Source organism: Furipterus horrens, unplaced genomic scaffold (genome assembly GCF_987537825.1).
Source record: "Furipterus horrens unplaced genomic scaffold, mFurHor1.1.pri manual_scaffold_2, whole genome shotgun sequence".
Lineage (NCBI taxonomy): Eukaryota > Metazoa > Chordata > Mammalia > Chiroptera > Furipteridae > Furipterus > Furipterus horrens.
The window spans coordinates 10,053,684-10,078,632 of NW_028327172.1; the positions used below are offsets into that span (position 1 = coordinate 10,053,684).

At 51.1% G+C, this 24,949-nt stretch overlaps 1 protein-coding gene across 2 annotated transcripts; it reads left to right on the forward strand.

Annotated features, from left to right (window-relative positions):
• The first annotated feature begins 145 nt into the window (after positions 1–145).
• Positions 146–24,392, forward strand: SLC43A3 (solute carrier family 43 member 3). 2 transcript variants are annotated; one of them, XM_090261251.1, is made up of 12 exons: positions 146–512; positions 895–1,024; positions 9,323–9,369; positions 12,573–12,649; positions 12,881–12,973; positions 15,063–15,202; positions 16,301–16,395; positions 17,387–17,560; positions 17,788–17,907; positions 22,568–22,754; positions 23,376–23,499; positions 23,997–24,392. In XM_090261251.1, exons 1-12 carry the CDS (start codon positions 338–340, stop codon positions 24,096–24,098), a joined length of 1,464 nt encoding a protein of 487 aa, XP_090117377.1. In that variant the 5' UTR covers positions 146–337; the 3' UTR covers positions 24,099–24,392. The 2 variants fall into 2 exon arrangements, with proteins under 2 accessions (XP_090117377.1, XP_090117369.1); XM_090261243.1 differs by lacking the exon at positions 23,997–24,392 and having other exon boundaries at positions 23,376–23,957.
• The last annotated feature ends 557 nt before the right edge of the window (positions 24,393–24,949 follow it).

The following is a 24,949-nucleotide window of genomic DNA, read 5'->3' on the forward strand; positions in this document are numbered from 1 at the left end:
CGCTGCCGGCTGTGCTGGAGCGGAGAGGCTTTCTGCAGCTGCTTCTCCAACAGCGGGCCTGGCTCTCCGGCCCAGAGAAAAGACTTTGGCCACCTCTGCCTTTCCCACAAGCGCCCTGTGTGTGCCCAGCAGCCTCTGCCTTTTACAGGCTGCGGAGACGCGCCCACTGATGGTCTGTGCCCAAGCCGGAAACAACCAGGACCAGACAGTTCCGTGAACAGAAGGGCCTGCCAGGGGGATTTTCCAAGTGCTCCCGCGCCACGCCTCGCCACTCCTGTGATCCGCCTGGGAGGCCCCCAGTGCCTGTGGGATTGGAGGGTCTGCTGTACCTCGGGCCATGGCAAGCCCGGGACTGCCCCTGCGCGTGGCCACCCTGCTGACGGGGCTGCTGGAATGCCTTGGCTTTGCCGGTGTCCTCTTTGGCTGGGCGTCCCTGGTGCTGGTCTTCAAAAAAGAGCATTACTTTGAGGAACTGTGTGCTGGGCTGAAGCCCAACGCCACGGACCACAGTGGTAAGGGAGTGATGGGCGGCTTCTCCAGGAAGCTGAGTCTGGCCCCGGGGTGGTGGGAAAAGGTAGGAAGGGCTTTACCTGCTGTGCACCCTGCCAGCCTTCCTGGTGAAAGGATGGGACGGACTGGCAGCCGGCCCTCCTCCCTGCCCAGCCTTGGTCTAAGGGTGCCTGGAGGAGGGAGGTGTCAGCTTCTGAGCGGTCATTAGGGGCAGTTACATTTCAACTCACCTAAGGGAAAACGTTCCCAGGCAAGCTGTCTGCGATGGCAGGGGCCGCCCTTGAGGGGAGCCAGGCTGCGTGTCCTCCTGGCAGGAAGGCTCGGGTGGATGGGAGGTTGGCCCATCCACTCTGGGATTCTGAGGTCCTCCTTTCTCTCCTCCAGAATGCAAGGGCCAGGACGAGAGGTTCTCCCTCATCTTCACCCTGGCATCCTTCATGAACAACTTCATGACCTTCCCCACGGGCTACATCTTTGACCGTTTCAAGACCACCGTGGCCCGCCTCATAGCCATGTAAGTCCTGAAGGCCCCGCCGGGGCACGGGTGGGCCAGACTGCTGGGCAGCCCTTCTGGGCCCTGCTCCAGCAGCTCTGTGAGAAACAGCCCAGGGAGTAGACTCACCTTGCATCCCTATTTCCCTTCCTCACTTCCTACTTTTGCTCCCTGTGAATGTGTGTTCAGCATGATGCTGAATTGAGCAGGAGCCTTGACCTGATTCCTGTGAGGGTAGGCCGGGGCCGGGGTCACCACACTACCAATACCTGAAATCGTCCCTCTGCCTTCATCCTGGGGATCCTGGTCCAAATCTCCTGCAAGGCCTCACACCAGGGGGCTCAGGCTTAATGGTCATTCTCCTCATTCCCCACAGGCCTAGAAGATGAGTCAGGAGGGTTAGGGACTCAATCTTGCTCACACAGGATGCCCATGCAGGTGGCCGTGTCCAGCGATAAGCCGCGGCCTGCGGGGGGCTGATAGGACCTGAAGCAGGCATCTCCTGGCAGGCATGTGACACTTTAGTTGTTAGATAGAGGGACTGGAGGACAGGCTGGGCCAGGAAATAGCTGGAGAGTAAGTTCTCTGTTCTTGCAACATTTGGGTGCTTAATGACTGTCTCAGTTTCTTGGTCTTTGGCTCCCTGTCTCCTCCTCTTCCTTCCCCTTCCTTTGCCTCTTCCTCTTCTCCAGCCTTACTTAGCATGTTAAGAAAATCTCAGTCTTCTTGTCTGTGTTGCTGCTGCTGCTGCTTCTTTTTTTTTTTAACTTTTAAAAATTTTATTTATTTTTAGAGAGAGGGGAAGGGAGGAAGAGAGGGAGAGAAACATCAGTGTGTGGTTGCCTTTCACGCGCCCCCAACCGGGTTCCTGGCCCACAACCCAGGCATGTGCCCCGACTGGGAATCGAACCAGCGACCCTTTGGTTCACATGCCCGCACTCAGTCCACTGAGCCACACCAGCCAGGGCTGTGTTTGTTCTTTACCTTCACACAGAACACTTCACTTCTGACACTTCTGGTCACCCAAGGTGTGAGCTTTTTTCCACCCCAAGCAATTCTGTGACACCAGCTGGGTGTTCTACAGTGTAACTCAATTCTGACATTTTCTGCAGGGAGATAGTGTCAGACCTCACAGGGTTAAGACCTCTCAGTCCCATGAGCCTGCCCCCATTTCAGATGTCTCAGGTGGTAGGTCTCCCCCTGCCACCCCCGCCCCGTGTGGCTGGAGGAGAGAATTTCCCTTCTTTTCATTCTTAGTTCTTCTGGCTGGTCTAATAATGGAATTGACATGAGGCAGATTAACAGGAGAAAATAACCATATTTAATTACGTATGTACCTATAAGGATTCCATAAGAATATGGAGCCCAAAATCAGGCAGTGGAGGCTTATCTGTTACCTTGAGCTAAGGCGAAAGGAGGACACGTGGTGGTTTTGGACTTCAAAGTGGTGGGAGGCAATTTGCATGGAGGTAGAAAAGCAAATGTTTGGTAAATAAATGTTTGCTGGGCCATCTTTAACAATGGGACTAGGAGGAACTTCCGATTAAATAACCTTGCTAGGGTCCTCCCTCCCCTACACCTATTCAGATTGAACTGTAGTTATCTGATGATACCTCCCTTCCTGGAGCATGTCCCCTAAATTTTTGGGGGGTAATTAGGGGGAAGGTCAAAGGTTCTTTCTGAGTTTTTTGTTTCTTAAAAACAACCACCTTAAAATAATCAATGTCCTGCCCTGACAGGTGTGACTTGCTTGGGAGTCATCCCAAAAAGTGAAAGGTTGCCGAAGGTCACCGGTTCCATTCTCGGTCAGGGCACATCCCTGGGTTGCGGGCCCAGTCCCTGGTTTGAGGGTGTGTGCGAGAGGCAACCGATTGATGTTTCTCTCCCTCTCTTTTTTTCCTCCTTTTCCCTCTCTCTAAGAATACGTAAATACAATTAAATACAATCTTTTTAAAAACTCTTTAAAAAAGTAACCAATGTCCAAAAGAGGCATATTGTGGGTAGCAGACTCTGTTCCCCTTCGCCAGGTTACCCACAACTTTTTTGTCCAACTTGGCTCCAGAGCAAAGCTTCCCATGATCTCCTCCGGATTTCGTTATTTGATAGAGCAGCCTATAGAACTCAGGGAGACATGTACTAGTTTTATTATAGGATATAATAAAGGATACAAATAAATAGCCAGATGAAGAGATACATATTAGCCATTCTCAGAAAACATTTAGGTTAAGGAAGTACAGCTTCTGTACATAAAGCTTCTGTCCCCATGGAGTTGGGTGTATCACCTTCCTGGTATTGGGATTCTGTGGAGGTGTCCTCAAGTAGGAAGGATCAATTATTTACTCCATTTCTAGCCCCTGCCCACTCTCCAGACAAGTGTGTGGGGGACGGCTGAAAATTCCAAGCTTCTAATCATGGCTTAGTCTTTCTGGTGACCAGCCCCCACCCAGGAGCCACCCAGGGTCGTTTCATCAGAACAAAAGATGCTCCTACTGCTTATCACTTCACTTAGGAATTTACAAGGGTTTAGGAGCCCTGTGTCAGATATATATTTCTTATTATAAAATCATAGGATCACAGTTCACCCCCTGGTGTGGGAGCATGGATCCCTAATAGCAAAGCAATCATAGAGTTCAAAAGATGTGGTACATTACTAATCCCATTCAGTCACTAATAACTACCCAGCCCGTCATCATATCATATGAATATGATATGAGGGCCACTCAGGTCTGCCGGTTTCTATTCGATCTTGTGCAGTTCCAGAAGCAGGAGTGGTCAGCAATGTATGTCTTCACCCTGTTAGGGATCTGGGATAACTGAGCCAAGAGACAACCATCCTCTCTTGCTCTGAGTCTCTTTTGAGATGTTAATGTAATACCGGATTTCCTTCCCTACCTATGCGCTCACTCGTCCCCTTACCTTTAGTTACTCCTCCTCCTCCTCTCCATTGATACCCACACATTTGTTTCCACCCTGCTGGTCTGGGTAGCAGGCTAATGCCCCTCCCCCACCTCAGCCTACTGCTGTTCGGGGCGCACAGGTGCAGAACTAGCGGGCTGTCTTTATCACCGCGCGGGCAATCTAACCTGTTAGCCCCGAATTTTGCCAGGTGGGCTGAAGGCATGTCCTACCCCATCAGACTCTTAGGAATTGTAACATAAAGGTTAAACACAGTTACAGTTTTTCCGCTTCCGAATCCTCCCGGTTTCTATCTCTTGTAGTGATTCTGTACCCACTGGTTGGTCAGGAAGAAAAAGTTGAGTTGAGGTGGAACAGAAGGAATACCACAGTCTTCCCTACCTCCTCTTCCCCAGGTCCGCTCAAAAAACAGGGACATCTATCCAGTGGGGACACTCCTTTAAGTCCCCCTGATGCTGAGTGTGAGCACACACTTGCGAAGGCGTGTAATCCAGCCCTTCATGCCCGTATCTTATTCTGTTTTCAACAACCAGTGTTTCAATTGCCTGTTCCAATTCTCTTATCAAACTAGTGCTCTGAGGATCTCTCTGTCCGTTGTTGGACATTATGGGCTGTAAAGGGTGTTCCTTGGTCTGAAGAACTGATGGTTAGCCATACAGATTGGTACAATATTGGTTCTTTTACTGCATCTACCACTGGTAAGCCCAGCCCAGGCTAGAGTCAGCTGCCCAATGCTTCCAGCATCAGTTCCTCTCGACAGTTCTGTTCAGACCGCGCCCGCCTACCTGAGGGGGTCTGCCTCGTGGCCATCTGCCAGCTCTGCCCTTTTTGCTGGCAGGCAGAAGAGCGCTTACTGGACTTAGTGCCTCAGAGGGTGTGAGAGGACCATGCCTGGGTCCAGCCCACCTCTGCAGCCGCCCCACGTCCACTCAGTTTGTGGACCCAGGTGGCCACCTTAAGTGAGCACGTAGAGACCTGCTTATTGATTTCAGTCATCTGACCCTGGAGAGGGGTTCGTCAGATGGACATTGACATGCCCTACTTGAATGCACCCCTCAAATGCCAGAGTGATTTCCACAGGGCTCTTCCCCTCTATGGCCATCCCTTTAATAGGCCAAGTGTCCTTAGCCCTCTGCCTGACCGGATGGTCAGGTCATGGGCCTCTGCCCACCAGTCAATAAAAACCCAAACACAGTTTTCCCATCTTTGCTGGGAAAACACCTCGCAACTCAGCCCTTGGGCTGATCTGTGTTTGCCTTCTTAGATCAAAGCGGTGGCCTTCCAAACAGGATGTCCGTTTGCCGTGACGCTGCCGTCTGCAAGCCAAGCAGCTCTTTGTTGGTCAGTTAAAGGTCCCGTACGGGACAGTGTCCACGTGGCAGTGGCATCCAGCGCTCCTCACACAGTTCTCGCGTCAGACCCACGAGAGGGGAGGCTCCCTGCTCGGGGCTGTCTCCGCCCTGCATTCCCCAGGCCGCATGAGTCGGTACAGACCCTTCTGTTACGGAACCCTTCCGGGCACTGCCACGCCCATTAGAACATGTCGCCAACATCTTCCTGGACATTGTGGATGTTTCGTGTTTTAAGACCTTTTGCTGCTCTTGAGTCATCAGGGCAGCTTCAGTTAATGTCTGATAACAGGATCATAAACGCCCCCTCAGGTGGAAATCCTCTGGTTCAAAGCTCAGGAGTCATCCCTGGGGGGAGCCCACGGGCCTTTGCCGGGGCCCAGTCTGGGCTGCACATGGGCTGTGGCTTAGAAAACTTGTCCCTACCGGCACTCGCGTTAGTATTTCACAGGGTGAACTCTGGCCTTCCTGCTGGTGCCTGTTCAGCATGTCCAGTTAGCATGGCTGGAAGGGTGGGTTTACGTGCCTCCGTCTGACAGTGCAGATAGGGGCGCCGTCCCCAATCAAGACTCAGTGGCCATCCCCATAATACAATCAGGTAAAAGAGGTGCAGCCAGTTCACATCAATGCTGTTCAAACATGCCAGTTTTCCTACACATTTCTTAAAAATCCTCACCCAAGGATATGTTGATTGATCTCAGATAGGAAGGGAGAGGGAGAGAGAGACATCGATAGGTTGCCTCCCGTATGTGCCCTGACCGGGGATCGAACCCGCAAACTTTGGGTGTACAGGACAGCGCTCCAACCTACCAAGCCACCCAGCCAAGGCTTCCCGCACACTCTTCCCTTAACTCCTCCATTAGGATGCCATCCACGGGTTTCAGTTTTACAACACAGGCACGGGAAGTGCTCCCTCACGTGACGCATTAGCCGTTCTCATAAAAACATTCAGGTAAAGAAAACACACTTCTCGTAAAGCCTGTGGAAACATTCCGACTTTCGTAATCTTATCAACTCACATTTTCAGGTTCGCTCATAAAAATCCTTGCCCTCGTCAGGGCCTCGCCGATGGGTTTTGGCACCATGGTATGTGAGGCTGCTCTTTCAAGGAGCCCCGAAAACGTCTTTCTCACCCCAACTATATTTACTCATGTGCAGAGGGCTTGGTGTCCCCAGCGAGGGGTCAAGGGACTCTGGCCCTTTTGTCAATCTTTAACTTGATTCATCTGCCTCAAGCGGTTGCTGATCAGGTTTTTCACTGTCGCCTCTGTCGTCTGGCTTTAGAGTGTTTTCTAAACTTGGGTAAATAGGCTGGACTTGTTTGAGGGACCAGCAGGGGGTCCCCTTGGCCTGCCCAGCCTCTGGTTGTGCTGTATCAGAACCTCTGTTTTAAGGCCCCGTGGTGCTGGCAGGACGGGCAAGTGTGGGGGCTTTGCACGGCCAGGAAGCTTCTTCGCCATGACGAGATCAGAGGTGGCGTGATGGACAGTACCCGACAGCCCGTTTGGGCTCAGCCCCGATAGCCAGCCCGCTTTGGGAGCCACCTCCCACACAGAGGGGATCGTGCTGGGAAACGGAGGGGTGGCAGCCAGACAGCTCCATTCTGCCACCCTGAAGTGTGCCTGGGAACGGTTGTTTGAATTTTACTGAGGAAAACGATGAAGCTCTGGTTGTTGGGTTGGGTTGCAAAGGTCATGCTGTTGCTGACCTTCCTGGAGTCCGCTTTAAGTTTATCAAAGTAGCTAGAGTCTCTGGCTTTCTATGAAGGTAAGGAGGGCAGGCTGTAGTCCTGAGTTTTGATGGTGAAAACATGCCGCTGTTTGCTTTATTCCCCTTATTTCTTAATAACAGTTTAAAATTTCTACCACTCCCTTCGTGCTCTTCTCTCCCTTCCCCCAGTCTCTTGTTAATTAAGCTAATATAGTTATTAACATCCGTAAGACCCAGGAGGGGAAGCAGAAACAGTAAACACAATAAGGCTTCCTGAACTGTTTTTCAGTTTTGCAGCATTAAGGTTTTATGGGGCGCCCATGTGAAGGGGGCCCCTTAACTGCAGCATTCACCACGACCTGGGTAACCGGCATATTCAGCGGGTGACTATCCTGGTCATCATTAAAGTCACTCCCGCGTGACTTGCATGCAGAGTGTAGCAGCTGCTCCATTCGGGGTGCTCCACTTGGCAAAGATGGGGACACGGACCTTACAGTGCCTTTAACCCAGACCACCAGGCTCCTGCGTGTCTGGGTCACCTACCGTGATTGTTCCTAGGGAGCCTCGGGTCTTGCATCCACCCAAACATGCTCTTCCACCCCGCAGCATTCAAAGTCAAAGACGCAGCCCCAGACTAACTACTCTGATGGTACGGGTCCACCGACTGTAACGGCTCCTTCACACTGTGCCCTCTGGTTTCCGTTGTCTGTTGGGTTTGCTCTCCTCCCACGCTGACTGCCTTCTTCATGTCCAGAGGTCTTAGAGGTACTTTCTGTTGTCCCTGCGTAATTTTTCCCCGGTAGGGTGGCTTTGAGGCTGGCGGCTGCAGCTCAGACTGACCCAGCTCTGAGCTTGGTCTAGCCTCAGGGTCTGACCCAGCACACTCTTTTAATTTCCTTTGATCTGTTCCAGATTACAATGACCAAGAGGCTGTATTTTACCTTTTCCTTATTAGCGTGTGTTTTCTTATGCATCCAGTGAACCAATTCCCTGAGTGTTCGCTCCATCTCTAAATTCTCTTGTAATTAGACCTTTAGTGACGGATCGTAACGCAGCTGCTGGGACCACACGGTCACCCAGGCATCAACGGTTCTCCATCGCACACCCTTTCATCCTTTCTCTTCCCAGCCCATGTTTCCATCGGCTTAGGGCCGTTCTAGCAAACCCCACCCGCTGACACCAGCTGTACTGGGAAGGCCCACTGTTCTCCTTCCGCCTTTACTTTCACACAGAGAACCCTTCGCTTCTGGCACTTCCGGTCACCCAGAGGGCGGGGAGATCTCCCCATGCCGAGCAATTCCGGGACACCAGCTGGGTGTTCCACAATTTAACTCAATTCTGACAGTCTCTACCTGGAGATGCGTCCGATTCCACGAGACTGCCCCCCACTTTAGATGCCAACCACAAGTGGTAGGTCCCCAGGTTACCCACAACTTCTGTCCACCTTGACTATAAATTAGAGGTTCTGTGACCCCCCACCCCCTACCCCTTGGACTTAATTATTTGCTAGAACCTCTCACAGAACACAGGAAAACACTGACATTTACTAGTTCATTAAAGGACATGATGAAGGATACAACCAGCCAGCCAGATGAAGAGTTGCACAGGGTGAGGTCTGGGAGGGTCCTGAGCACAGGAGCTTCTGTCTCCCCATGGAGTTGGGGTGCGTCACCCTTACTGGGGTTCTGTGGAGGCTTCCTCATGTAGGCACGATCAGTTATTAACTCCATTTCCATCCCTTCCCCTTCTCTAGAGAAGTCAGGGGAGGAGGGGGCAGGGGATGAAAACTCTAAGTTTCTAATCATGACTTGGTCTTTCTGGTGTCCAGCCCCCATCCAGGAGCCATCCAGGGTCACGTCATCAGAACAAAAGATGCTCCTAGTGCTCTTATCACTTAGGAATTTACGAGGGTGTCAGGAGCCCTGCATCGGGGGGCTGGGAACAAAAACCAAATACAAGTATATTATACATTTCTTATTATAAATCACGATATCATACTTAGGCATTGCTTTTATTACCCCATGCCTTTAAGACCTCCAAACTGCTAAGAGAGCCCCATAACCTTAAAATTGTGGACCTGCAATTATAGTACCCTAGAACTGTAAACTTGGGGTCTAGATCATTCCCTTTAGTTCCTTTTATAGAAAAGGCTAATGCGGCTCAGAGAGGGGAGGTGCCTTGCCCAAAGTTACATAGCCAAGAGGAATAGGGACCGGAGGCTTTGAGTTTGGAGACCAGGCACTGACGTCTCTCTCCCAGGGATTGGCCTGTTGTGAGTTCTGCCCCGCCTCTCCAGGTTTCTCTTTTCTTGATGACGCGCTCCATCTCCCGTTGTGTCTTTCAGATTTTTCTACACGAGTGCCACACTCATCATAGCCTTCATCTCCGCAGGTGAGTGATGTCGGGTGGGAGGGACAACCGCAGCTCAGGGGCCCCTGATGGGTGTGGCGGTACAGACGCTGACGGCAGGACACACTGACTCCCACGGTCATTCAGAGATGTGCCGACGTTGAGATTGAAAGAACCCTTCAAGGAATTGTTGCTGGTCTAGGGGAACAGTTCAGTCTCCTGAGAAATGTGAAAAATAAGGATGAAGGAGGCATTGCTTCAGACGGCAGAATTTATTCAGAAGATAACATCCTTCCTCTTGTATGTGTGAAAATGCTGTGTCTCTTAAAAATGAGATGCTAATATGAATGACAGTTGCTTTTAAAAATATCCTTAATTAGCAGGGTAAAAGTAGACCCCCCTATGGTAGTCAAAAGTTGTCTTTTCAAATTTTATGGGTGTACACACAAGGAAAATTCCCCGTGCCTGAGAATTCCCATATGGTTCATTATTCTCTTTCCCCGTCACGTGGAGGAGAAAACTGAAGCCAGAGAGACTCCGGGCAAAGACTTGCCCAGGGTCACAGAGCAAGTGAGTGGGGGGGTGGGCCTGGGACCCCTGACTGGCTAAGAGATGCTTCCATTATTAATCCCCAGCCAGTGTCCGGTCACGTGGCTCAAATTCTGGGTTAGTAACAGCACATAACGTGTGTGTGTGTGTGGTACCTATGCTGAAGCTGGAAGGCAACACGGTCTCATGTCCCGTTTGTGCCCCGTTCACAAGCTGAGCGTCTTTGTCCGAACAGATCTCGTGAGATGGCCCGGCACCCAGAGCCAGGGATCCACAGCCACTCTCCTCATCAGTCTGGCTTCTTTCCTAAAAGCCTGTAAATGATTTTCCAGTCGCTGGGGATGTTTGGCTCATTTGTGAATCAGTGCTCTGAGCAACAGTTCCTCCTTCCCCCATAACACAGAGCTTTTTGTTTTTGGAAAAAGGGTTGGGACTACACCGACCCAGTTGTGAAGCGAATCGCAACCAGCCTTCTCATGCCTCAGGAGCGACGTGCCTTTTATAAAGACAGACATGGAACGGTGAACGGGGCGGACACGCTGCCGTGGGCACTTGACTTGCTTCCCAAGGTGTAGAACAATCGTTAATTACTTCACAGCGAATTGGGAAAAGCACACACGTGCTCCAGTGCCAAACGTGACATCACTCACCCGGTGGAAGAGTTTCCTTTTCCTTTCCCTGTCAGGCCTCTGATTTCAGGAATGGAGGTCTCGGTGTGGGGCTGGTGTGACTGGAACACGAGGGCAGGAGCGAGAGGCAGGCTTCGAGCTTCCGAGGGCAAATGCGCCCAGTTACAATGTAGCACTGTGGTTCCCCTTTCACTGTATGTATTTTTTGCAGTTACCTGTTATTCATGACAAGCCACACAGGTTGCTTTTCATTTACAACAGTGTTATGAAGTTTCCCTTAAAAAGAACAGATTTCTTTTGGCTAGAAGTGAGTCAGCCGAAAAGAAACCATGTTAGCAAATACTGGTGTTACCAGATGGGGATGGGTTCTGGGACCGGTGCGCAGGTCTGCCTCGGGCCAGCTGGTGGTGTGTGGGTTCTTGACTTTGTGCAGGAAAGATGACACAGGTCCCGGTGATTTTGAGAGTAAGTTTATTAAAGCTGAGGACAGTGGAACAAAGGATGGGCTTGGGGTAGAAGAAGCAGCTGAGGAGCCTAGGCGGTGCTCTGCTTTGGCTCCCTGGAAACGTTACAGGAAAGAAGCGAGCCCAGGCGGGGCTGCTGTCAGCTCACCGTAAAGTCAGAGGAAAGGGCCTTGGAGACAGATTCAGGGGTTTAGCCTGGGACTGCTGCTGCCGCTGGGGTTTAGCCTGGGACTGCCGCTGCCGCTGCCCAGTGCTCCCCTGGTTGCAAGTCTTGTGGGGGCCCTTAGAGTTTAGGAGGAAAAAGTTCATGCCTGAGCAGGACAGTGGGCGGGCTCTAGAGAGAGCCTGCACTAGCTTCCTTTGCCTTGGGGGATTTTCTCTCTCTTCTGGGACTGAGAATGGGAGGGGAGGGCTTTAGCAGAATATTCATCAGCTTTCCAGGTGCATTTTTTAATATACTGATGCATCAAAATGGTGCATAGGGGAGTTTGGGATCGTTCTCTGGGCAGCTTCACTGTTTTGCTTTTAACTTGGGTCAGCCCAGCTCTCATCGGGTTTTTGTTATTTGCTCCCCTGACTTCATCCGTCCTTGGGTTTGGCTGGAAGAAATGGCACTAATTGGGTCTCTGTCCTCTGTCTCCCTGACCAGGGTGATGTAAGCTATTTATTCTCAGGTTAGGAAGGAGAGGGATAAGCCATTTGTTCTCAGGTGTCCTTGCAATTCACTAACTGGCAGGAAGTGGTTCGAATTGTTTGGCCTTGTTTAATTATCTTGCCTCAGTTCCACATTCCACTTGCCCAGGAATTTTCCTAGCTTCTTACTATCCTGTCTCACTAGGATGGGTGTGGGTTATGGCCAGAATCATGAAAGTGGGCAGATGTTTGTGGTTTGGGAAAGACTAATTATTAAGCCCCGCCCCCTTGGCACTTCAGTTGTTTTGCTATTCAACTTGTTCCAGACCTATTGTAACGGTTTTTTTTTTTTTTTTTGCATGTCAGTTTTTTTCAAGGGAAAGAAGTATTTTTTACTCGTCCCGCATTTCTAATGCTGGGCACAATGCCTGGCATGAAAGAAGTGCTCCAAGTTCAATGAACATAGGAAGGACACCCCGTGACTGTTTTCTCCCTGAGCTCTCCCAGTGCCCCATGAGGCAGGAAGAGCAGGTGACTGAGTCACAGATTCAGAATCCCGCTCAAAGTCACGCAGGGAAGGAGAAGCTGGGCTGGGGGGCTGAGTGCAGGCTTCTCCCACACAGCCCCCAGGATGAGCAGAGGGCCGCTGGAGCTTTAGTGCGGGCAGGGAGCAGCGGCTTCGCTCTGAGTCCTGCCTCTGTCTGTAGAGACCCAGGCCTGCCAGAGACCAAGGGCCATCTTTGGTGGCGAAGAAGGTGGCTCAGGAGATCTCTGCAGGCTCCCTCCGTGGGGGCACATTTGGGGGAACTCTGACCAGGATCCTAAGACTCCCAATTCCTAGAGGGCTGGCTAGAAATGGGGCCCCGCCCCCAGGGTTGTCAGGAATTTGGAGCAAATAGGAGCCAGAATTTGAAGCTCTGTGTTTGGATCGTACAATGACAGCATTCACCTCTGTCTTTGATTGTTCCAGACTCAGCGCCGCTGCTCTTCCTGGCCATGCCGATGCTCACCGTCGGGGGAATCCTGTTTCTGATCACCAACCTGCAGGTGGAAGGCTGCCCTCATCCCAGGCACCCGGCGGGAGGGAGGCTGGGGAGGGATGCGAGAGCAAAGCACTTCTGTACATCAGCTGCCTCAGATAGGGGCGGGCCTAAGCCAGGGTGCTAGCTGCTGGATGGGTGTGGTCTGGGTGTAATGATGGCTGGCACATGCTGGGGGCACTGGAAATAGTTCTGTCATGAGTAAGTAAGTGATCCAGGCTGGTTATGTGTTCTCCAGATTGGGAACCTATTTGGCAAACACCGTTCGACCATCATCACCCTCTACAATGGAGCTTTTGACTCTTCCTCAGCCGTCTTTCTTATCATTAAGGTAAAAATTAGCAACAGCCCACATTTATTGAACACTTACATATGCCAGACACTTGTGGAGTAAACTTTGCGTGATTTCTCTTCATCAGCTTTTCTGCTGCTAGTAACGTGACATTTTTTTTTTTTTCCTTTTATTTTTTGGTTTTTCAATTGTAACGTGACATTTGAACTTGAAACCAGGCCTGTCTGGTTCTAGAGCCTGAGCTTGTAACCCTAAAGCCCCTTCTTTAAACTTAGGTAAGATTCTGGGCAGAGGCTAAGTGGCTCTGATGTGCTTGGGCCAGTGTGGGGTGTACAGTGGGTTCCCTTTGGAATGGGGCGTTTGCACCTGTGAGCTTCGTGTTTGCACAGGAGGTGGGAAGCGGCTAGTGAGGACTGGGGGTGCAGACACAGGCCTCTGCAGCTCTCCGAAGACTAATGCTGGAGTTCAGGGGGGTGGGCTGTTGTCAGGCTATTCGTGGCCCGCCCAATAGCCATTCCACCTTCTTCATTGCACTGACAGTTTCATCTAGGCAGGGATGTGCCAGCCCAAGGGATGAATCTTGATTGATTTAAGCCAGCTGACAAGCCCTTCCCCCTGTTAGTGTTGAGTAGAGGAGGTCATATTATCCAGTTCTTGTTAATGAGACGAGAGGGGTAGATACTGGAAGACTTCAGGGGACATTTTCCTCTGATGGAAGGTATGAGCAGAGCCGAAAGGAAGTCTTTCTCCTCGGCCCCCTTCCCCCTCTCTATGTGGTGGGGAGGTGTGCTGGCTGGAATCGCGGCAGCCATGCTGTGATTATGAGGCAGCTAGCTGGGGGACACCTCCGTACGCTTAACAACAAGTGAAAGGCATGAAAGTGTGTGGGTCTTTGACACCCCAGCTTTCCCAGCCTGGGGCTTCCCTATGCCAGAGGCCTTGGGGAAAGATAAGAGGATCTCTGGGAGTCACTACCGGCACACGAGACTGGCTGAGTCCCCTGAGCACCTTAGCTTGAAGGGTCACCCAGAGACCGAGTCTCTGCCCTAGATGTGCTTCTCCTTCCATCTTCCTTCCTTAGAGTTGGGTGAAGAGAGAGTGTCAGAGCAAGAGGTGGCGTTCTTAGTTCAAACTGACCTTGTGGCTGCTTACTCTGACCTTGGGCGATTCAGTGCTCCTCTCTGGGCCTCACTTGTACTCTCTGTAAAATGAGGAGGTTGGGCTAGATCAGTGGTCTTCAAACTGGGCATTGAGGAACACTGGAGGGTCCCCTTTGATGCTGTGTCAGTCACCGAAGAGAATGAGGGGAGGATGGCTGGGACGCTCTCCACTGGTGTGTTTTGTCAGGTGCATTTCTGTGTAAAATTGTGTTTGGACAAAAAAGACTTTGCTGCTTTTGGGGAAAAAAAGGCCTGGGTTCGAAGCCACACTAGGAGGCTTTACAAGGCTGTGGGGATGGTGGGGCGCTGTCTTCCCTGTGCTGGCTGACTCTTGGGGAGCAGATGAGGCTCTGTGTGTCCCAGGTCCCCTTGATCAGCTTCCAGGAGAGAGGGCAAGAAGACTCACTCTTGGAAACGGGGGTCCCTGCCCTTGCTTTTTGTGTGTGTGACAAAATAGGCAGAACATAAAATTTACTGTCTTGACCATTTTTAAGTGGGCAGGACAGTGGCAATCGATTCATTCACACTGATGAGCCACCATCCCCACCACCCACCCCCAGAGCTCTTTTCAACCTTGTAAACCTGAAACCGTTCCCATTAAACTTCCCATTTAATGATAACTCCCAGCTTCCTGTCCACCGGCTCCTGGCAGCCAGCAATCTAATTTCTGTTGCTGTGAATCTGGCTGTTCCCGAGGACCTTCTAGAAGTAGAATCCCATAGTGTTTGTCCTTTGGTGACTGGCTCCTCTCACTTAGCGTAGTGTCCTCAGGGTTCATCCATGCTGTGCCCTGTGGCAGAACGCCCTCCCTTTTGAAGGTGGAATGATGCTCTCTTATACTTATAGCCATGGTTTGTTTATCCATTCATCTGCTGACGGAAGCTGGGTGGCTCCCACCTTCTGGGTGTTGTGAAAAACACTGCTGTGAAGAAGGTTGTTACACTAACGTTTTCTTTCTTTTTCTGCAGCTCCTTCATGAACAAGGCGTTAGCCTCAGGGCCTCCTTCATCTTTCTGTCTGTCTGCAGTGCCTGGCATGTTGGACGTACCTTCCTCCTGATGCCCCGGGGGCACATCCCCTACCCACTGCCCCCCGACTACAGCTATGGGTAAGGACGGTGATCTGGTTGTAGGCCAGAGCCCCTCAGGTGGCCTGAGGTGGGAAGCAGAGGGCAGGGCAGACAGGGTGGTAGCAGGGCAGAGGAAACCTGTTACAGAAGAAGAGGACTAGAACAAGGGTGTATCCATTAGCTATTGCTGCATAACAAACAACCCCCAAACCCACTGACCTAAAACAGTAAGCATTTATTACTAAGTGTGGGTAGAGCTGGATAGTTCACTTGACCAGGGACAGACTTGGATGATGTTGACAGGGCTTGCTCACGTCTCCGATCATCTGTGTGGTGGACTAGCTTGGGATTAGCTGGTCGAGGATGGTGGTGATCTAAGGCGACAGGGATGTCTGGGTCACCTGGCTCTCATCACCCACTAGGCCAGCTTGGGTGGATTCACACGGTGGTTTTAGGGTTTGAGAGAGTGCAGAAGTGCCCGAGGTTCTTAAAGTTGAGGGTTGGAATTGGTACAGCATTGTGCCCGCTGTGTTTTCTTGGCCGAAGAAGCTGGCAACGCCAGCCCAGATTCAAGGAGGGGAGAAGAGTCAGAGCTGCAGTCCCGTCGCAGAGGGTGGGGAGCAGGACGTGAGGAGAGGTGACCGTTTTGCAGTCCGTAACCACAACTAGGCGTGCGAGGGCACGCATTTGCTGCTCACTTAACTGTTTCCAGACCCATGGGCTCTCTGGTTTCATCTCACGATCATCCCCTCAATTATATGCCCTTATCTCCATTTTCCAAATGGGAAACTTGAGACTCAGAAGGGATAATTCTGTGCCATGTTGCCAGCGAGGACGAGGCAGAGCTGGGATTTGAACCCAGGCCTCTCCTACTCTTCCCGCACTTCCCAAACTTTGCTGCCTATTAGAATCACGAGGATTACTTGGAGATCTTTTAAAAAAAACATGGAAGCCTGGCTTCCAAGCCTGGACATTCTGACTTCACCAGTCTGGGCTGTGACCTGGGCGTCGGGGTTGGTAAAAGGTGATTCCGCTGTGCTGTGACGTTGCAGATCCGCCCCACTGTGTCCTCCAGCCTGGATCTCAGGCTCAGCTCACAGCCGTTGGGCTGGGCTGATGGAGAGTCTGTCCCCACAGCCTGTGCTCTGGGGATAGCGCCAGAGAGAAGAAGGAAACAGCTGAGACCAGAAAGCTGGACCTACAGTCTGAGGAGTCCCTGTCGCCAAAGGAAGGTGAGCCCTGCCGGGTAAGCCGTTTCAAACCCCTTTCGAGCCTGGCCTTTCGCTGCGGCTGACCCGGCCCCTCACCTCCAGGGACCGCCAGGGACTCAGGCTCAGGAAAGGTCAGGTGGAGAAAGGACCTGTAGCATCTTCTCGGGCCCCTCATTTCATAGAGGGGCAAGACATTTGTCCCTTCTCTGTTTTCTGTCCCTCTTTTCTCTTTCTCATCATTTCCGCTAACCCCTGAGGTCAGTTTTCCGTCACTGTTCTCCTTTTCCCCAGCTTCTCAGTGTCAAGTCCGGCTAATTTGTCCCCGTCTCTGCAAGTCCCCTGGGTCTGCCCTCTCTCACCGCCCCAGCTCCATTGCTTCCTCCTTTCCCTCCTCTCCCTGCTTTGGGTCTTTGGTACAAACATCACCAACCACTGCTGGCTCAGGTGGGAACAAGAGCAGGATTCTGGGACGCTCGCAGAATCAGGAGATTCTGATTGGCCCACCTTGGGTGAGGCACAGAACACGTCAGTCACAGTCCCCTGGGGGCCATGAGGGATAGGACAGAGATTTCCAGAAGGAACCAGGATCCTGGGACGGGACGAAAGGGAGGGGAAGCGGAGCAGCCGAAACAGAGCCGTCTGCCCCTAACCCTTCACTCGGCTCTCCCGTTCTCTCCTTGCCTTTCTTTTCACCGTCCTGGCTGGGAAGGGTCAGGATGAAGCATTAGTGCAGGAAGCGGTGTTGGATCCACGCTGTGAAAGGCGGATGAGGTTTCAGCAGCCAGAGAACACAGGGAGGGCCATTCAGGGTGGCCGGACCGGATGGCAGAGGCGTAGGGGTGGGGACGAGTGAGCTGCAGGCAGCGTGGCCAGCCCGCCGGATGCGTTCTAGGAAGCCAGACTAGAAGTGAGCTTGGACCTCAGGCCGTGCCACTAAGGCTTCTACATCCTTGGCTGTCCCAGCCCCCGACTTGCTTTGTCATTCATGCCCCGACCCTCCTTTCCCCAACAGAGACCCCAGGACCAGGGCAGCTGGAGGAACCACGTCCTTTCCGGAGCTATGTTTTCTCTCAGCGCTTCGGGTGCCACCTGATGTGGCTTTCTGTGATTCAGCTGTGGCACTACCTCTTCATCGGCACCTTCAACTCTCTGCTGACCACCTTGGCCCAGAGGGACAAGGAGCTGGGTATGTGGCAGGGCTGGGAGGTGGCCCATCTGCATGTCCCCCTGGGGACTTGGCACCTTGAGGGTGCGGGGTGCTAAGCTCAGCAGTGCCATGTGCTCCAGCGGGAGGTCCGAGCAGGGGTCTGGGGAGGAGGGCCAGGCAGGGCAAGGGCAAGGGCAAGGTGGGGAAGTCCTCTCCTCTAAGGAAGTCCTGGAAATTTACCGCCCAGCCCTCTCTGTCCTCCGCAGTCAGCCGCTACACAAATGCCTTTGCCATCACGCAGTTCTTTGGCGTGCTGTGTGCCCCCTGGAATGGCCTGCTCATGGACCGGCTTAAACAGAAGTACCAGAAGGAGGCGAGAAAGACGGGTGAGACCTGGGCTCCAGAGGATCAGGGAACCAGCGGGGGAGAGGTCTTTATAAAGCTTCATGCCCATCTTCTCTTTTGTTCTTAATCTGTCTGTCCGTCCATCCATCCATCCATCTGCCCACTGGTTATTGAGTGCCAATTATGTGCCAGCCACGGTTCCAGATTCAACAGTGGACAAGGCAGATAGGACCTTGGTCTCAAGCTTTTCTCAGTCTAGAGGTTGGAGGAAGGTGTCAGTCATTGCCGTCCATGAAATAAAACCACAGGGGGACTATGCGGACATGAAGAAGGACATATAACGTATTCCGGGAAAAGATGGGATTGGTGTCCGGGAAGGCTTCCTGGAGGAAGTGGCATCTGGGCTGAGACTTGAAGGATGAGTAAGAAGTGAGGCGGTGAAGAAGAGAGCCATGGGGGACTGGCCCAGAAATACAGTGGGGATCCGGATGGTGAAGAAAGGAGCGAAACATTGAAGAATCTGGGGAATTCCAGAAAGTGATTCAGACTTGCCAGGCACAGAGTACTAGGGAGTGAGGGGAAGGGGCTAGGGAGAGAGAAATCGGAACGGGCAGGCAGCTCGCCTTGGACAGGATCCTTGGATGTGTTGGAGGAACAGAGGGTGTGTTGAGATGGTTCAACCTCTGGGGCTGTGGTGGGGAGGGACTAAGAGTAACATTTCTCCTGCGGTCTCCTCCACACCCCTCCCCCACTCCTGGCACTGCTCCTCCTGCCCCTGCTGGAGCCTTTTAAAGCAAATCTCAGGCATCAAATCATTTCATCTGTAAATACTTCAGGTAGTATCTCCAACAAATAAGGCCTCTTTTACTTAAGCATCTCTAGGATAGGATCACCCCTAAAACAACCCCAATAGTTCCTTACTATCATCTAACGATGTAGTTGTGTCCAGAGTTCCCTTGTTGCTTCAAATATCTCTTTTAACAAGTTTGGTTTGTTCAAGTTAGGGTCCACACAGTGTATTTTCATTTGATGTGCGTTTTCTGTCTTTTAAAATCTGTGTCCCTCTCTCACTTTTTTTTCCCCTTGTTGTTTATTTGTTGAAGAAAGCGGGTCATTTGGGCTGTCACATTTCCCATGTAGGATTTGGCATCCTTTTCGTGTCATTGAAAAATGGCTGTTTGATTGGGTATTTCCTGTAAACAGGCAGATCGGAGGCTGAGGGGATGTGGTTTAATATTTTTTGGCGAGAGTGATTCAACGGTTGAGCTGAGGACGGCCCCTGGCACTGGCCGTCCCTGCTTTATGATGTTACGATTGATCAGTGGGCTCAGATGCTGTCAGTCTCACGGCCCGTCATGAAGTTTCCCATCAGCTGCCTGCCTAACGACCTTAGCAGCCATTGATGATCAATGCCTAGACCCATTATTTTATTAGGATTACAAAATGGCAATTTTCTATTTCTATCTTCCCTTCCGCTTTTAACAGCTAGAATTCCTCTTGAAAGAAAAACGTTCCCTTATGGTCTACTTGTTATCCTGAAATAAATGCTTGCTAGTTCCTCTATTTACATTTCATAATAATGAGGTTGCCATAGCAACCTCTAGGGTGACTACTTGTTTGTTTTTAAAAAGTTTCATTTTAAAGATATTTGAATGTGTTTCAATCCATTTCTCTCCAAATTCTTGATGCTTAAATTTCCCATTTTTGGCCGTTGGGAACTTTCCCAATCCAGTATCTGTGACCTTTAGATGCAGTCCTATTAGTTTTACTTTCTAGCATAATCAGATGTTCAGGTTCATTTCATTGAGTATGTTTCCTGCCCCAGACTTGAGACCCGCTACTCTTCCAGGTAGCCCTGGGTCCCTTTAACGGGACATGGTATTTAAAGACTACAATTTGGGTGCTACTGTTTCTAATTATCCTGGTTGTCATTGCTTTTAGGCCTTGGATAGAGGTAGGACATACATAATTTTTTGGATGGATAGCTAATATTGGTATTTTAATTTAAATTTTCCTTGAGTTTGCATCTGTATATCTTTTCTTCTGCAAACTGTGCTTCCTAACAATACTCGTTGGCAGCCGTCCGTCTCGAGAGACGATGGTGTAGCTTCTTAAGAGTCTATCTGCACCGCCGAGAATGGCTGTGCAGTCCGACTCGGGAGTGACACGGTATCTGTCTCCTCCTGTGTCGAATAGACATCTTGCGATGACGCTGGAGTGTCCTCTCCAGTGAAACTGAAGCTACAGAGCCTGGGCAGGGTGATATGGAGGGTCTGCTGTTGCCCATGCAGCAGACCCCCCCTCTCTTCGCAGCTGAAGGGTCCAAGGGAAAGACGGAGTCAATACAGCTTGGCTTCAGGTGCGCCGCAGGAGTTGCCGGTGTTGACTACAACGTCAAACCGCCTTAGGGACTCCGGCTCCGGATTTTCTGTCGGGGTTTACTCCCTTAGCCTTTCCCCTGAAGAGGTATGCCGCAAGGCAGCGGAGGTTTTTTGGAGTCAGAGTTTTCCTTCTCTGATGTGCCCTGACTGGAAGATCGAACCAGCGACACTTAGCTCGCAGGCCGACGCTCAATCCACTGAGCCAAACCAGCCAGGGCATCCTAACAATACTATCTGTATACATATACTATGTATACATAAGTGTATACTATATACCTATCTAGTATTATAAAATATATTTTATGTATAATTACTAGTTTAGCTATATCAATATTTTTTAATTTTTATTTTTCAATTACAGTCGACATTCAATATTATATTAGTTTGAAGTTTACATCATAATAGTACTAATAATATAATTGCTACAGGCTATTCCTTCCTTCCTTCCTTCCTTCCTTCTGGCCTCCCTTCCTGTCTCATCCCTAGGCTATTTCCCACAAGAGCTGTACAGTCAAACTACTGTGTTACAAGTCACCAACTTGATATAAAATTATGTTCATCGGTTTCATTTTGTTTCTGATTTTTGGGGGGATTGCTTTGCTTGTTTTCTTCCTATTTATTTAAGAAAACATTTACATATCAAACATATAGATTTTTCCAAAACCAAAACTGTGAAACAAGATATATACCAAGACATTTAGTTTCCCTCTCTGTTTCCTGTACTCCATTCCTTTCCTCTCTCTTTGGTAATTATTTTTATTGTTTTTTTTTTTTCTTTCTTAAAGACTATACATAGAATTTCTCTCTTAGATAAAAGGCAACACATGGCATGCCCCGTTCTGCAGTTTTCTTTCTGTGTAACTCTCTGTCAACCATATGTAAATGAATCAGGAGACTTTGCTAGAAAATGACAAAGTTTTATTCAAGGGTCTGAAGTGAGTGAATTACAATTCTGGAAACACTACCCAGCAATACCAAGAGTGTTCCAAAGAAGAAAAAAGGTTGAGAGTTTTTATGGCACAAAGCACATTCTTGAGAAGAATCTATCTTGCTTGCCTCTGAATTGGTGATCTTCCAGACGCCCGGGTGTCTGGACACGCCCACATTCTTTCCTGAGTCCTTCAGAAGATTATCTATAGGATTTATGCACCTCCAGGCACTGACGCACAACTGAAAAGTTCAGGAGTTTAAGTTTCCAGGCTAAAATAAGATAGTGTCATTTCCTCACTTTTCAGCCCGCTCTGACTTTGTCCGCTTGACTGCAGTGACTCCATCTTCTTTCTTCTTTCTTGCCTCATCCTCGTCCTGCTCCACAGGGGTCTGTCCGCCTTCCTTTAGCTGCCGCCTGATTCCTCTTGGTGGCTCTTTGGGTGGTTTCCAGTCTTTGGCTGTTACCAGTAGGGCCCCTGAGAGTATCTGGCCGTGGGCCGGAGCAGGCCCGAGCAGATGTGGAGCCCTGTTGGAGGCCATTGTAATAATCTGTGAGCGAGTCGATGGTGGCCCACAACCATGATAAGTCTGCGGATAGAGTCATGGATACATTTGAATGATATTTAAGAGGTGGGCTATGTGAGAAATGCTCACAATAAAACACCGGGACACAGGACTTGAGCAGTAACTGAGGCAGTTGTTTATTCACAGATCTGCAGCTCTGGGTGCAGCCTAAAAACCAAATCAAGGTGCACGCCGAAAAGATGCAGCTGGCTGCTTTTATCCTAAAGCGAGTAAAGCTCCCCCCTTCCCTTCTCCCCCTCCTTCTCCTCCGTTTTTCTGTGCTGGATACTGCGGAGTTACAATTTAACACAATTAACTAAATTAACAGAGGGTGATAATTAACTCAGGGTGATCTGGTTATAGGTCTGTCTCCAGCTCCTCTTTGAAATTTCCGTATCTTGTTTGCTGGCCTGTCTAGCTACGTTTTCCCATTTCCCAAAGTTTGGTGATGACTAACTTTGGGGAGCCCGCTCTTTGATCTCAGATATCCTTTGCCCTCAGAAGCATTTGTGCTGAGGTGCTGAATGGCCCCTTCCTGTCTTGTAAGTGTGCTGATAGTGTTAACTCTGGCTCAGAGACCCCTGATTCAGGATATAATTACATTTGTCCTTTGCTGCTAATTATTTTCTACTGGTTTGGGAGTACCATTTCTTTGCCCCTTACAGTCTATTGGTATTTATTGATGGATTGGAGATGGGGCATGCGGAAGAACGAGGATTCAAAAATGACCCTAGGCCTCTGCCTGGATGGTGGGCTGCAAACATCTTCTTGCCCGCCCTCCATGGATCCCCATTCAGGCAGCCTCTCCTCTTCCTCCCTGGACCAGGTTCTTCGGCCTCAATGGCAGCCCTCTCCTCAGTGGTGCCTTCGCTGGCCCTGACGTCTCTGCTGTGCCTGGGCTTTGCCCTCTGTGCCTCTGTCCCTGTCCTCTCCCTCCAGTATGTCACCTTCATCCTGCAAGTGATCAGCCGCTCCTTCCTCTACGGGGGCAATGCTGCCTTCCTCACCCTCGCGTAAGTGGACTTGGGGTGCGCTGCATAATGGGGGACACACTGGGGCAGAAAGAAGCATGCTGGAGGTAAGAAATCAGGAGGTGAGGATATACCTGGAGGCGGTCAGGTGTGGCAGACAAGGTCCTGGAGCAGGTGTAGGGGGTGCTGCCTGGGGGCGGGGGCTGGTGGGAGGGAGGCAGTGTTCACAGACCTGGTCCGCTCTCCCCTCTGCCTCTGTTGCCTGTCTGGGGAACTCCTGGTAACCCTGCAGGACCCACTTCCATTCCAGATCTCCCAGGAGAGAGTTCCTTTCTTTGTACCTTTGGCATGCCTCCCGCCTTATGTCCTCAGTGCACGCGTGGCCAGGCCTAGGGTGGTCTGTTTATGTGTCTGTCTTTGCCTTGAGACTTCCCCAGGGCACAGCCTGTGTCGGGCGTCCCTGCAGTTTTCCCAGGGCCAGGCGCAATGCCTTCTCGGTGCTCTTGAGGGTTGAAGGGCTGAGCCAGGGTGGAGGGGGAAGGGCCGTGTGAAGGTGGGTGGGTGTAGGCAGGCCTAGGGCAGGGGAGTTGGGAGCAAGTGGCTGACAGAGGCCCCCAGAGGCCAGGCCCTGCAGCTCCCCGGAACCCCCTTGTCTGTCCCCAGTTTCCCTTCAGAGCACTTTGGGAAGCTCTTCGGGCTGGTGATGGCGCTGTCAGCCATTGTGTCCCTGCTCCAGTTCCCCCTCTTCACGCTCATCAAAGGCCCTCCCCATGACAACCCACTCTACGTGAGTACCAGTGGGGGCGGGACATCCAGACGGGGGCAGCTCTGGGGGGGCCCCAGCAGAAGGTACCCCCAAACGTGGCCATGTCCTGACCACTGCACAGCTTTCTTAGCCTCATTGAAAAAAGGTCAGCAGAGTGTAGAACAGGAGTTCTAATCAGTCATTAGGGGAATAAAAAAAGGACTGAGCTTACTATATTGTGATATTGGATGAGCCTCACGTAATATTCAGGAGCTGTGTGTTCCCGCAAAACCTTGAGCAGGTTGCCGAATGCTCTGGAGGCCTCTGGTTCTTCATCTGAGAAACGGGCATAATATCCCTCACCCGCCCCGCTCCACCAGGCAGAATGGAAAATAACCGATCGTCCTTCCTCGGAGGCACCGTTGTGTCTGAGAGGGAAGCAGAAGATAAACCGGGCAGAAGACTGGTCGCTTTGCTGGTGGTGGGTGCTGCTCAGAGTCTCTGGGCTTTGCCTCACTCCGCCCCCCGCTCCCCACCAGGTGAATGTGTCGCTGGTGCTCGCCACTCTCCTGACCTTCGTCCACCCCTTCCTGGTGTACCGGGAGTGCCGGCGGAAGGCGGCGTCCCCTGCAGCCACGTAGTTCAGAAGCCCTCGCTTGTCAGCCCTGCGACTGCTGTTTATCCTTCTTGGCGGACCCTGTGTCCAGAAAGACTTTGTCCACTCAGGCTATTTGTATTAAGTAGCAGTTATTTTCTATTACCAAAAAAAAAAAAAAAAAAAAAAAAGATGTATTCGACTGCCAGCCGAGACTTTTGATCAGTTGCTCAGCTGATTGACACGTGGAAATTCTCCGTGGTTCCAGAGCAGGGCGCTCATGGCCTTGGCAGACTTGGCCTGAGGGGAGGCGATGTGAAGCCCTGTGTGCCTGGGCTGTGCTGCCCGGGCGACTTTCCAGGTGAAGGGTGAGGCTGTCATGGCCTCAGCTTTGCTACCTGGCTTCCAGAGGTGGCACCCAGCTTGTCTTCAAAGGCACAGCCTTGGTGCAGGAGAGCAGTGAGTCTTGGGGAGAAAGAGGAGCAGAGGCGGTAGGGGCAGGGTCCTTGGGCCTAAGTCCCAGCTCTCCCACTGGGGCCGGATGACAGTAAGCAGACCTGGTCAGGTCTGAGCATCGATTTTCCCATCTGTAAAACGGGAGGGTCCAGGAGGTGAAGGTTCTTTCTGATGTCCTAGAAGGCTTTAGGAACAGGACAGAGTCAGGCCACCCCCAAGAGCCTAGGGAACGAGCTGGCTGGCTTGATGGGAGGATATCTTATGAAGCCTGTTGGGCCTATTTTCATCTTCAAGAAGGGAGGGTAGTGATTACTTACTTCGGGGTTCAAAAAGCATCTCGGGGGGATAATTTTGAAATAAATAAAGCATCTCTGTCTAAGGCAACTACTACTCCACCTCTCTGGGCTTTGGGGCTGTGGGTGCGTGTGAGCATGTGCACCC

Excerpts from the sequence above, each read along its gene's own strand:
- SLC43A3 (XM_090261243.1), top strand. The coding sequence starts at position 338 with ATGGCAAGCCCGGGACTGCCCCTGCGCGTGGCCACCCTGCTGACGGGG. Across the intron at positions 1,025-9,322 it reads GTGGCCCGCCTCATAGCCAT|ATTTTTCTACACGAGTGCCA; the intron begins GTAAGTCCTGAA and ends TGTGTCTTTCAG. Across the intron at positions 22,755-23,375 it reads GCTGCCTTCCTCACCCTCGC|TTTCCCTTCAGAGCACTTTG; the intron begins GTAAGTGGACTT and ends GTCTGTCCCCAG.